Raw genomic sequence first — 13,553 nt, 5'->3', positions numbered from 1 at the left:
GGCCTACACCACGGCTTACAGCAACCCCCATCCTTAACCCACTGAGCAAGGCCAGGGACTGAACATCGTCCTCATGGATACTAGTCAGGTTTGTTTCTGCTGTGCCACAATGGGAATTCCTTATCCATTATAAATGTAATATTTTGCATCTACCAACCTGAAACTCCCAGTCCCTCCTACTCCCACCCTCTCCCCCTGGGCAACCACAAGCCTGTTCTCTAAGTCAGTGAGTCTGTTTCTGTTCTGGAAATAGGTTCATTTGTGTCATATTTTATATTCCACATATAACGAGATTATATGGTATCTATCTTTCTCTTGTTTTTATTCAGGCTCTGGCTAAGGAGGAAAGCCCCTCGGCTTTCACCTACCCTGGAGCTAGGTTGGGCTTGGCAGTAGAGCCAAGAACACGAGGTTTTATTGGTCATAAGACACCACGTGGCCTGGACAGGGCCCTGACTCAGCAGGCTCACCCCTGGAACATAGATAAATTTCCCTAGGCAGCCTCAGCGGGACTAGCCCTTACTAAAGACACAGCTGTGACTGCGTCTAAGATAGGTTTCAAATGCCTCTCAGGATCTGAAGGGAGAAGTCAGCCTTGGAAGACGAGTTGTAAGAGGTAGGTGGTGGTTTTCCTTCTATCAAGTCCCATTGTACTGAGTGCTGGAGTGAGTACTGGGAAAACCAAAGATTGTATTGCAATGGTATTTGTACCCAGAGTTGAAGCAGCAGATTGTACTAATTCCATGAGAGTAAAGGGTGGTGGGGGAGCAGAGAGTCATCCGCACTATTCATAGGTTTCCATAAAGTAAGTGCTTCATCGCTTCTAGTTGTTCTAATTTTCACTGTTATCATCATTATTGTTCTTTACTGGTCCTTGACCCATTAAGTGCTAACAAAAGAAGTCCCTCCAGCTCTGCGCTGAGCAGTGTTAATCATTGCTCTTGTTTATCTCACCGACGTCCTCAGCTTAGTAAATACTTTAATTAGCACTCTGGATCACAGTTGGACATTCTCTTCTGCATGTAGGCACCCTGATCAAACCCATAAAAGAAGCAGCTCTGAGCTATTTTTCTTTCAACCACACTCCAGTACCATCTGTCTTCTTTCCAGGAATTTCCTAAGAGGTCTCTTCCGAATCAGCACAATGAAGCTGTTTTACCTTCTCATCATCGCTGTCTTCTTCATCTCTCAAGTGATACGAGGTAAACCCTCTCCGGCATCTCCCTGCCATACCTGAGTCCTATTTCTTTTCTCCAACCCACTCCTCTTTCAGAAGGATATCTCCAGTTACCCCAAACCAACGGAGGGATACTGATTTGGGAACCGTGAGAAAAAGAATTTCTAAAATTTAGATTTCTAAAAATCTAAAATTTGCATCCTTAGGCTGTCTGTGCTTAAGACGCTGAGAAGCAGCCCTGAAATCAGTGGAGGCAAGAATGGGAGAAAACTATGACCAGCTCTCTGGTCCAATCTGACACTGTACACGTAGGCTCTCCTTTCTTAACCCTCCACCTGTTGGTATGTGTCTAAGCTGAGAGCAATGCCCCAGATTTACCGCTTGCCTCATCCCAGAGGCCTTGTGTTCCTGTGTGTAAGAACAAGCAAAGAGGAAGATTAGAGGTTTTTTTAGGGGGAGACAATTCATATGTATGAAACTGTGGCACTGGGGGAAAAGTTACAGGTATATTTTGCCCCATATCTTGAGCACAGGGCGGCAAGTTTGTGAGCAGAGAGGCTGACTCTCTGCCCCATCACACCCTGCATCGCAGAAGTTTCAGTTATCTGGGACAGCTTGGAGGGAACCACCACCACTAGACTGGGGGGAGAGAAGAGGCTTGGATGGGTGAGTGCCAAGAGGCTGGCAGGTCACTGAGTGTTGGGAGTCTGCTTCAGGCAGAAAGTCAGCAGTTCTCCTTTGCCACCATATTGTGCTTTGGACTCATGCACCTTAGTCCTCTGTCTGCCTTTGCTCTCTTCTTCCTCCAATAGTCTCATACTATAAATAAACTCACCTAATCAAAAATCCCTTTTCAGGGCTCCTTGTGCCTTTCAGGGTGTCAGGTCACAAACCTGATCAACAAGGAGCTAAGTGAGCAGGAGCTGTATGGAATGCCTCCTTTCTGCTTTGGGTTAAGGAGAGCCTGCTCACTGTGGACTCACTGGGTATGGTCACTTTGTTGCATCATTCAGATGAGTGAACCCCAGATCAGTTTCCTCACTGGGCTTGATTTTCCATCCAAGTGAAGAGTAGGTCCCAGTCTGTGCAGGAATCTCATGGGGAATAATAAAGAGAACTGGAGGATCCTCATACTGAGATTCTAGGTGCAGTACTAGGACAGAGATGTTAGTGGTCCCGGGGATGGGTGGCCCAGGGCTCAGAGCTCCTGGGTGGCAGTTGCTTTGATGGAGCCCAGAATGGGCATGAGCTACCTCACCAACTTGGCCTGGAGGTGGGTCTACAGGGCCCCTGATAAGCGAGCTCTCTGCTTGCCTAGTTCCAGTCCCTCCCTCACAGCCTGTGGGTAGAACAGTCAGGTTCAGGAAAGTAGAAACAGGGTGGAGGTCCATGAATAATGGGGAGAGGGGGAGTGTAAGCCCTCCTCTGGCCCTGGTGTTGACCCCACAAGGGTTTAACCTGAGCCTAAATGAAGCAAGAGACTACAAATATACATACCCCTATCTCTTCACTGGTACTTAAGATTGGCATCATTATCTCACTTAGAATGTAAACTGCTTCATTTAGGCTCAGGGTAAACATTATCCTCCAGCAGGGTGGTCTTGACCCTGCTGACAGGCTGAGGCCAATGAGAGCCAGCCCCCTTGACCACTGCAGTCTGGGTTCCAAAGTTGCCAACCTTTGCTAATGACCCATAGTGGACGGGCTGGACTGGAGGGACTGTGCAGGCCCTTCTTTCTATCTCCCACCTCCTAAGAGGCAGGAAAAGCAATCTTCTTCAGGCCCAGCTTGGAGCCAGATGGCGTGTTTCTTTTTCTCTTTTAGAAATCTTTCTCCTCTCAGCTGGTACCCTGCTTATTCTAGGTCCTTTGCTTCAGGAACTTGAACTGTAGATCTTTAATCTTATTTTTAAGACATATCTGCTAAGCCCTGAAGGCAGGGTTAGAGTCTAACCCTGGCAACTGTGAGTATTTGGGGCAAAGTGCATGAGCATATTTACATATTTTAGTAACTACGTATTCAGAGCCTTCTGTGCCAGGCTAGGGCTGAAGTACTGTCTTATTTTCAGTGGGATCTTGCTCCAGGAAGATAAACACATAAAATTACACAATTTTAATGTGTTGCTTCCAAAAGACATTATCTGACAATTCCACCAGAGCACAATTGCAGGCTGTATGATATGTCCACCAAGAGGAGGGTTTGAAGTCTCTGATCCCAGCTTCCCAATTGCCGTACAAAAATTTCTCTTCATAACAAGTTCTCAAAGACTGGCATTGTCCTCCCATTTGACAAGCAGGTAGAAGGGGCTGAGTGGGGAAGAGGAGGTTTGTTAAGACAGAACACTTGCATGAAAAATGCATTTGATGGATCTCTGGTTGGACTGAGTTATTTCTTGCCCTTTATGGTGATCTCAAGCCTGTCTTCCAAAAACAGTTTTTTTCTTTCTACAGGTTATGAACACGGTAAAATGGCTGGCTTATGTGACTTAAGTACAGGTGTATGCCTGAGGAGGAAAAAAAATTGTATTATTCGCATGCCGGGAATATGCCCTGGTAGGAGCTTCTGTTGTGTAAGAACAAACTGAAGAATCCATGTTTGGTGGCATTGCCCTGAATTAAGTCAACTGAAGAATTCACTTTCCATGGATCATCCCTGAATTAATGGAAGAATTCATGTTTAATGGAACCACATTGAATTAAATTGGAAAGTTGATTTCACTATATTGTTGTCTTAATTCATTGACTCATTTATTTTGTCTATACCCCTTGAACACCCAGTGTGTGCTAGGAACTATACTGTGACGGGGGTATGGGTTCATGATCTCTTTCTGCTAAGAAACTCACAATAGGGAAATCTTATCCAAGTTGTTTGAATCAAAGATGTCATATATGGTGAAGGTGATCTATGAGTTGGGTCTTTAAAAATGAGTAAAAATTAGCCGGGGAAAGTTGAAGGAAAAGTGGAAAAAATAAGTGTGTTCAATGTGAGGAGAACAAAAGATGCCAGAAACATAACAGCCGTTATTAACTAGACTCTAGACTTTATTTTGACTTCATTAATTTTTTGTTAATATCACCTTTCTATTCCAAGATGCTATCGAGGATACCACATTACATTTAGTTACACTGTTTCTATAGTTTCTGGGTGTTGACGACTTCTCAGGGTTTTCTTTTTTTGATAATTTTATCAGTTTTGAGGAGTCCATTGAGATCCTTTGTAGAATACCTTCAATTTGCATTCATCTGATATTTTTCTTATGGTTAGACTGAGATTTTAGGTTTGGGGGAGAAAGATCATAAAGTGCCATTCTTAAAACATCAAATCAAAAGTATATGTTATCAACATGATTTTTTACTGATGACTTACCCTTTACCTAAGGCAGGTATTTCTCCACTGTAAAAAGTCATCTTTTTCCCTCTTTCCATAGAAGGAAATCACAAGCATTGGCCACACTTAATGGGTATTGAGTTATATTCCACCTCCTTGAATAAGGAGTATCTGTATAAATTAGTTGAATATTTCTATATGGGAGACGTGCCTCTTCTCTCTTATTGGTTGAGTCTTTTATATCAGGATGGACTTACATTTATTTTATATTTTGAATAATAATCCCATGCTCTGTTATTTGTTTTTGTTGCTCAAATTTTTCTAGCTTTGGCCACTGGGAGCTCTTTCAGTTGGTTCTTGAGTAGATTTGACCTACCTCTGACATTTTTGAGCACTTCCCTACATTTTGGCATCCTCACAAAACTCTTTCTCAAGATGGTATCTCTCTTAGTTAGGGTGGTGTCTGCTAGGCTTCTGCTCTACAACACTACTCTTTCTCTTTGAAATTAAGTAAATTTGAGATATTTTGAGATTATGTAAACATCCTGTTTCTGCTTAACCTTTCACCCACTAATGGTGGATCTTGCCTGTGATTATTAGCGTGGTATTCTAATGTTGATTTTATTTCTCCCTTAGCATTTCCAGCTTTACTAATTGCAATTATTCTTGAATGAAGAATTATCCCTTCTCCATTTATTCAGTCTTTTCATTCATATAAATATGAACCTATGACTACTTACATTTGGGTTATTCAATATGTTATTTTTTGGATGAATTTGTTTCAACTCTTTCAGGTTTCCCTGGTGATCTTTTAGTATGTTCCATTTTTTGGAGCACTTCCTTACTTTCTGGAATTATAAGATGCTCTGGTCTCTTCTTGCATCTTCCCTGCCCCAATCCTGGAATCAATTAGTTCCTCAAGGATCCGTGGTTCCATATACTGGAAAGTGGTATTTAGAAACAAAGATCTGAGCATTTTGTCTGCTCATTGCTACTGAGATGTCACTGCTTCCCTTTTCTCTCAGTGGCTAGAGATGGGAAACATACATATGAACACTAATTCATTTATATGCACATCTCTTTTTCTTATTTCTTTATCTGTAAATTCACCTAAAAAAAATCCATATTCCTCTTCCGGAACCACAGTGGTCCATCTCTTCATCTTTCTTTTCCTTATTTATGACCTTTGTTCCTCCATCAGCAAGAAATTTGGCATATCATTTACAATGTATTTTCTCACCTGTTCAACTCTGGTTTACATATATAGTTTTAGAACTGCTAGCCCAACTCACTGTAAGAAATGAATCCAATGGCTAGAGTACAATTTCTGGTAAGGCCTTTTTGTCTTTAGTCTTGGACTATCCAGCCAAAACAGTTTTTCTGAGTTACTTGGTTCAGTCCTTTCTTCCCCACAGCCTTTAGCATGGTCATATGATTAATACACTTTGATTCAGACTCAACTGTCTGCATTCTAGGTTTTCCATCCACATTAAGTTGATAATTTTTTAAATGTATGAACAGTCACTTCAAATATTGGTGGTGTAGAGTTCTAAAGGGTTTGTGACTACAAAGATCCAGGAATGCACTACCACACTTCTATATAGGACAGCTCCACTGCCCCCTAATTCCCTTGGACTGCCCTTTGTTAACAACTCTTCTTGTGACCCTTAACCCTGGGAGGCCACTGATCTGGTTTCTAGCCCTATAGCTTTGCTTATCAAGAATGTCATGTAAATAGAGTCAAACAATATGTAGCCTTTACATCTGGCTCCTTAGCTCATCAAGAGACCTTTAAAATCTATCCATGATATTGCATGAAACAATTTTTTTATTGATGCATAATATTTCTGTGATATGTAGGAGTTCCTGTTGTGGCTCAGTGGTAACAAACCCAACTCATCCAGACCCTGATTTTATTCCTGGCCCCACTCAGTGGTTAAGGATCCGGCATCGCTGTGAGCTATGGTGTAGGTCACAGACACAGATCAGATCTGGCATTGCTGTGGCTGTGGTATACGCCAGCTGCTACAGCTCTGATTCGACACCTATCCTTGGAACTTCCCATATGCCATGGGTGCAGCCCTAAAAAGACAAAAAAAATCTATTATGTGATATATCCCAGTTAATTCACTAGTTGAAGGACCTCTGTATTTACCATTTTGACAATTATAAGTTAAGCTGCTATAAACATTTGCACACAGATTTTTGATACGAACATACATTTTCAAATGGGAAATACAAGTTCAACTTTATAAGACACAAACTGTCTTCCAAAGTAGCCTTACCATTTTGTATCCCCAGCAGTAGTGCTGTTCCAAAATGGAAGATACTAAGTTATTGCTGAATATTTAATTTCCCAGCCTAACCAGCATGCTTCTACCGTACAACTCAAATCCTATCTGTTCTGAAAACCATTCCTTGGGTTCTAAGAAAATGGTTCTAAATGAATCTCACTATTTGGAAAGGTACTTTTGGAGAGAAGGAAATAATCACAACCTCTCTAAACCCTGCTTTTCTGAAAAACAGTGGGTTTTTCTCTCTCATCTGAGTTTTGATTCTAAGAGTTGATACCTATGGGCCAACTTAAATCTTCCTGCTCCTCCAGGCCTTTCTGACCAACTTCTTTTCCTGGCTCTTCCATAATCAGTTGGGAGCCTTGGCTTGATACCCAAGAGTTAGTTACTAAGGAGATGAAAATGAGAACAAAATGACAACAAAATCTCAGTGACTTTTCATACTATAAAACACACACACATACTCAAAGCTTTTATCCCCAATCTACACATTTATAGGTATATATTAAGAGGTTAGAGGTGGCTTGCAAAACCAAGTTACAGATGCAGAAGCTGAGACCTAGGAAAGGAAAGTCTTATCCAAAGTTAATGAGCTGGGAGCTGGCGAGTGGTGTGACCAGTTAGAATGACCCTCTAGTTCAATGACCCACCACACCCTCAGAAAGAGACCACGCAGGACCCATGTGAGTGGTAGTGATTTAATTAAGTAGAAATCAATGGTGGTTACTGTCACATGCTGCTCTGGAGTCACTCGGGAGCTGAAACTACACTCTGCAGCAGTGTTTCCTCCGAGCTTTGCATTCTGCAGGCAGGATGGAGCACCCGTGGGTTTTTTGATGCTTGCAGACACCACCCATTTTTGGACACTGGAGGTATTTCTTCTTTTTTTCGTGCCCTGAAAAGGAAGGGGAAGTGAAAAAAAAAAACAGAGAAATAAAGACATGTTAAACCAAAGCAACCAGAATTCATCTTGCATAGCAAGGATCTACAGTTCACAGGAACATAGCTGGTTCTCTCTCTGTTTGGGTGTGACCTGAAAGCTTAGAAAGTTTTTGTTTTGTCTGTGTTTTTGTTTTGGGGTTTTGTGGATATTTTACATTTTTTTTTTCATCTTTTTGCTATTTCGTGGGCCGCTCCCGCTGCACATGGAGGTTCCCAGGCTAGGGGTTGAATCGGAGCTGTAGCCACCGGCCTACGCCAGAGCCACAGCAACGCAGGATCCGAGCCGCGCCTGCAACCTACACCACAGCTCACGGCAACGCCGGATCTTTAACCCACTGAGCAAGGGCAGGGACCGAACCTGCAACCTCATGGTTCCTAGTCAGATTCGTTAACCACTGCGCCACGACGGGAACTCCTATTTTACATTTTTTAACTGTAGAAAAATATTTGATGATATAAGAAAATTAAATGAAATTCAGATTCTAGGGTCTGTAACTCATTTTATAGGAAGACACCCACCCTTGTTAATTTACAGCTTGTCTATGGTCACTTTCATGCTATGACAGAAATAAGTTGTCATGACAGAGGCCTCATGGCCCACAGAGCCTAAGATACTTATTACCTGGCCTTTAGAGAAAAAGCTTATCAACCTCTGTGGTAGAGTGTCTTTCCTTCTCAGATGAGGAAACTTTAGACCAGTCAAAGCAAATGGCTTGATTAGGCCACAAATTAGGAATAGACTTCATTTCACATGTTCTTCATAAAAGCTTCCTAAAGCAGCCTCTTCTCCAAAAGAGCACAACCTCACAAGCACATGGCACAAATTAGACCATAAGGGTTGGCAAGAGCATGGTCACTCCTAAATACTATGTCTCCCATACCTCATGCCTGAGAGGCCTTTGTGAATTGATACTTTAAATGGCATCAGTCCTCTAGTGCACTTGGGAGGGAAGCTGGAAAGAAAATGATAAGAGATCAATCAGGTAGAGTGACGACAGAGATTCAGAAAACAACGTGAGAGGAGAGAGGACCTGGAGAATGTCTGCAGCCTGAATGAGCAAGCGATAAAGAGCCTTGAGGAAACAGTGCATCAGGAGAGTTTTCATCAGAGTTGATGGCTTTTAGGGATGCTATTGTGATGGGTGGTACATTCAACCAGGAGTTGGGAGACCTGGCTTATGAGTCCTGCTCCACCACAAGTATAGTTTTCCTTGGGGAGCTGCAGAGTGTCCTAATTTTTCAGCAGAAGGCAAAATAAAAATAATTATATCTGCAATTATTAATCACATACGTTAATTGATATATTTACATAAGTATGAACTATGTTTTATTAAGTTTATATTCATATATTTTAAATTATTATATAAATATGAATGTATCCTTGTATATACATATCCACATCTACACCCTCATTTATATTTGTATTTGTAACCACATGCCCTCCATACCCACATCTGTCTGTCATGTACCTTCACTACACTGTTCACCAAATAGGTCTGAGACTTTACTTCTTGGCACAAAGTGGGATGTACATTTGCTGAGGTTAAGTGGGGCCTGGGACTTCCTTGACTAATGAATTTTGGGGAGAAGTGATGCGTCCAAGCAGGGCTGGAGACCCAGGTTGCCAACGTGAGACTTCAGAGCCCTGTCCTGATTCAGCGCCCAGTAGCCTTCCCTGGGGTGGGGGAGGGGCTCCTCTGCCAGCAGGGTCTGAGCAGCTACAGTGAGCAGAGAAACCCATGGCTGTGATGGAGTGGTACCCTCTGAGCAAGAAATTAACTTTTGCTCTTTTCAGATACCAACATTTGGAGGCCACTGTCACCAGAGTGCAAGCTGACATGTGCTAACGTATGTGTGGGATGGCCAGGGAAAATGCAGGACTCCAGCTTAATTTGAATTTCAGATGAACAACAAATAATCTTTTAGTATACGTATGTCCCAAGTGTTGTATGGATCATACTCAAGCTAAGAATATTTATTGTTTATATATATATATAATATATATATATATATTTCAATCAGTAAATTTGTTTTCTGGGATTGCTAAAGATGTAATAAAAACATGGATTTTGGAGTTCCCGTCATGGCGCAGTGGTTAACGAATCCGACTAGGAACCATGAGGTTGCAGGTTCGGTCCCTGCCCTTGCTCAGTGGGTTAACGATCCGGCGTTGCCTTAGGCTGTGGTGTAGGTTGCAGGCGCGGCTCGGATCCTGCGTTGCTGTGGCTCTGGCGTAGGCCGGTGGCTACAGCTCCGATTCAACCCCTAGCCTGGGAACCTCCATATGCTGTGGGAGCGGCCCAAGAAATAGCAACAACAACAACGACAATAACAACAACAACAACAACAACAAAAAACATGGATTTTAGAATCAAGCACATTTGTGCTTGAGCAAAGTTAAAGGCTTCACTATGTACAAACTGTACCACTTGAAACAAGGATGGGGCTAAAAATACCTACACTTTAAATATTGTTATGAGTACATGTGGGACAACACTTAAAAGTTTTGTTCTGTTGGTAAAGAAGTGGTCAACATTATTTGCTATTATCACAGGGTTGTTGGTATTCATGTGGGAATGATTTGTAAGCTGTAAAGTCCCCTGATGATGCTGTCCATCACCATTATGACTTATGAGTTTACTACCAACCAGTTAAGGGCAATCATGGGGAAATATTTTCATTTCTTTTTTTTTTTTTTTTTTGTCTTTTTACCATTTCTTGGGCCGCTCTCATGGCATATGGAGGTTCCCAGGCTAGGGGTTGAATCGGAGCAGTAGCCACCAGCCTACGCCAGAGCCACAGCAACGCGGGATCCGAACCGCGTCTGCGACCTACACCACAGCTCACGGCAACGCCGGATCGTTAACCCACTGAGCAAGGGCAGGGACCGAAGCCGCAACCTCATGGTTCCTAGTCGGATTCGTTAACCACTGCGCCACGACGGGAACTCCTCATTTTCATTTCTTTAAGCTTCTTTTTACTTATTGTACAATGGGGCATGTTGTGCACGCTACACTTCTTTCAGCTATGATGTTTTTCCGTTGTTATGTATTTCATTGCATCACTGGATGATGAACCACCTTGACTCTCCCTAATCCAGGCTCCAAGGTCATCCAGCATATCATCTTACCAGTTGGATCCACAGCTTACCTGATGTTGTCTGGATAAGACACACAAGGAAGAGAAAGAGAAGGTATAGTAGTCTCATAATGTGAAATGAATTTTCAGGATTCCAGGTAGAACGTGCAGTGTCTGATGGTGCACATCAGTGGAGGCAGATGATCTAGGAAAGAGTTTGAAAAGGTCATCTAGAGATAACCAGCTTATATTCCTGCTGAAGAAGCTCGGTGAGTGCCTGGGTATGATTTGAGGATATTTCATCTATGGACAGGTGGTCACAGACCTGTGTCTGTCTGTCACAAAGGAAGAAATTTACAGAAAGTCGGTATTTCCTAGTTGATTCTTGCTTCTGCTTATGGCTCTGAGCTTTGGTGCCTTTTTTTATTTTTTGAGAAAAGAAATCATTAAAAACTGAATTCTTTTTTGAATCATCCATTTATTCATTCACCTTTATTGCATGTCTCTGTACCTATCTGTTTTTACTTCTGGAATAAAAAAATCACACCATCCCATGCCTTTTAGATTTAGAAAAGGAAAAGAATTTTTGGAAATTGAAATAAACTTCTCTCCTTTTTCACTCTCATTTTTGCTGCCAAAAATTTTTTTAAAGGATAAGTTATCCATTCTAGGTAAGTTCTTACCATGCCAAGCACTTTACATAGACCACAACAAGGTGAGGCTTTAAGGGCTAGAGTATGTCTTGATACAGGTATTACATCAATGCATTCCTGTGGTAAATTAGTTAAAAGCACAGAAATACATAAGGTAAAGCATTGAAATTTCTCTCCATTTCTTCCTTATCTCTATCTCAGTTTTGCTTTATAGTGTTTATTTGTCTCTCTCTTTCACTGTATGTAAATTTCTAAAGTAACAAGTCCTGTTTTATTATCCCACATTCTCAGCACCTTGAACAGTGCCTGGCATAGAGCAGGTAGTCGAATATTTGTTTATATGAATAGGTAATCATAAGGAAGAATCAATTTGTGGGTGAATGAATAAATGGATGGAGGAAATTAAAGGAGGAGGAAAGAAAGGGAGGAGAGAAGAAAGGGAGAAAAGAAAGAAGGAAAAGAAGGGGACACTGGAAACCAGGGTTCCCTACCTATATGACAAAGCCACTCAGGTTGGGAAGTCAAGAGATAGATTACCACTGAGAGGCAGACATCAAAGAAATCATCCAATCCCTGAAGTAAGCTGTGATCTTTGGGGTAATAGGAAAAAAAAACAAAAAAAGGAATTTCATTTAAAGAGCTTTGGAGTCATGTAGACTTTGGTTCCAAGTCTCTATTCAGCCACTCACTAGCTGAGAGATGTTGAAAAAACATTTAAAGTCCTGTCTCTCCTTCTGTGCATCAGATGATGGATATGGTACCATCTTGGTACCATCTCCTGTCTCAGAGAAAGGGACCTGGGAGGAGTCAGTGGCTGAGCACTACTGCTCTATGCAGAGTTGTGTTTTTAACTAGGATCACTTCTAGGAGTTTCAGCCAAACCATGAAAAGGGATTTTAAAGCAACTCCTGAGCCCTGGAAACCACACAAGATGCTAGTTTCTTCCATCAAGGGCTGGGATGGTTAAGACAAAGCTAAATTTGGAATTCCCTTATGGTGCAGAGGGTTAAGGATCACTAGTTTTTACTGCTGTGGCTTGAGTCACTGCTGTGGCATGGGTTTGATACCTGGCCCAGGTACTTCCACATGTTGAGGGTGTGGCCAAAAAAGAACAAAGAAAGAAAAAGAAAACAGAGAGAAAGTAGGAATGAAAGAAAGAAAGAAAGAAAGAGAGAGAGAGAGAGGGAGGGAGGGAGGGAAGGAAGGAAGGAAGGAAGGAAGGAAGGAAGGAAGGAAGGAAGGAAGGAAAGAGAGAAAGAAAGAAACTAAATTTAAGACTTTAGTGAGGTCAAATTGTGCTTTTTTAAGCCCATGGAATTAGAGGCTGGTGGTCAAACTTTGGCCATTCTTGGCATGGAAGAAAGATGGTGTTAAAAAAAACCCAACAACCTAGAATTGTAGATGTGTACACACAATTTCACATTTTACTTATTTATTGCAACTATAGCTTAATAAATTTTAATGCTTTTAAAAATGATATTAAGCCTCCTTTAGCCTTCACTCTAGTAAGAGGGAGTGGGACACATTTTTCATGACCACCTACTATGTGTCAGGGATCTTCAAAATGATGCTTTAGTTCAATAACAAGTGAGATATTTTCTTTCTGTAGGTAAATGCAAGTTGTACAACTAGTGATACAGCCTAGATTTGAACTCTGTCTATCCACTTTCAAAACTTTTACTTATTTTATGGTTTTTACAGCTAAAAAAAAGAATTATAACATTTTCTGGGTGAAGGAATGTAGTTATAGTCATATTAAGTATATGCATGCATGTGTATGTGTGTGTGCGTGTGTGTGTGTGAGAGAGAGAGAGAGAGTTGGTGGGGAGTTGTGATTAAAGGTTTTTTACATGTGAAAACAAGCTTGTAAAAAATGCAAAATTTTTCATGGAGTTTCCATCCTGGCTCAGTGGAAACGAATCTGACTAGCCTCCAAGAGGATGCAGGTTCGATCCCTGGCCTCGCTCAATGGGTTAAGTATCCAGAGTTGCTGTGAGCTGCGGTGTAGGTCACAGATGCAGCTTTGACCCCGTGTTTCTGTGGCTGTGGTGTAGGCCAGCAGCGATAGCTCTGATTCAACCC

General features: G+C 41.8%; 1 protein-coding gene and 1 long non-coding RNA gene across 2 annotated transcripts; one reads left to right on the top strand and one right to left on the bottom strand.

The window, feature by feature from the left end:
• The first annotated feature begins 427 nt into the window (after window positions 1–427).
• LOC125122172 (uncharacterized) lies at window positions 428–3,897 on the top strand. Its single transcript, XR_007133719.1, has 3 exons — window positions 428–616; window positions 1,111–1,202; window positions 3,628–3,897. It is a non-coding gene; the product is annotated as an uncharacterized LOC125122172 (long non-coding RNA).
• Window positions 3,898–7,561: 3,664 nt separating this feature from the next.
• Window positions 7,562–11,012, bottom strand: LOC125122171 (beta-defensin 33-like). Its single transcript, XM_047770409.1, has 2 exons — window positions 10,891–11,012; window positions 7,562–7,693 (listed from the first exon to the last, which is right to left on the bottom strand). Exons 1-2 carry the CDS (start codon window positions 10,946–10,948, stop codon window positions 7,563–7,565), a joined length of 189 nt encoding a protein of 62 aa, XP_047626365.1. The 5' UTR covers window positions 10,949–11,012; the 3' UTR covers window position 7,562.
• Window positions 11,013–13,553: the final 2,541 nt, after the last annotated feature.

This window comes from Phacochoerus africanus, chromosome 3, assembly GCF_016906955.1.
Source record: "Phacochoerus africanus isolate WHEZ1 chromosome 3, ROS_Pafr_v1, whole genome shotgun sequence".
NCBI classification, from domain to species: Eukaryota; Metazoa; Chordata; class Mammalia; order Artiodactyla; family Suidae; genus Phacochoerus; species Phacochoerus africanus.
The sequence above is the reverse complement of the archived record's forward strand: the minus strand, read 5'-3'. Positions and strand labels throughout refer to the sequence as shown.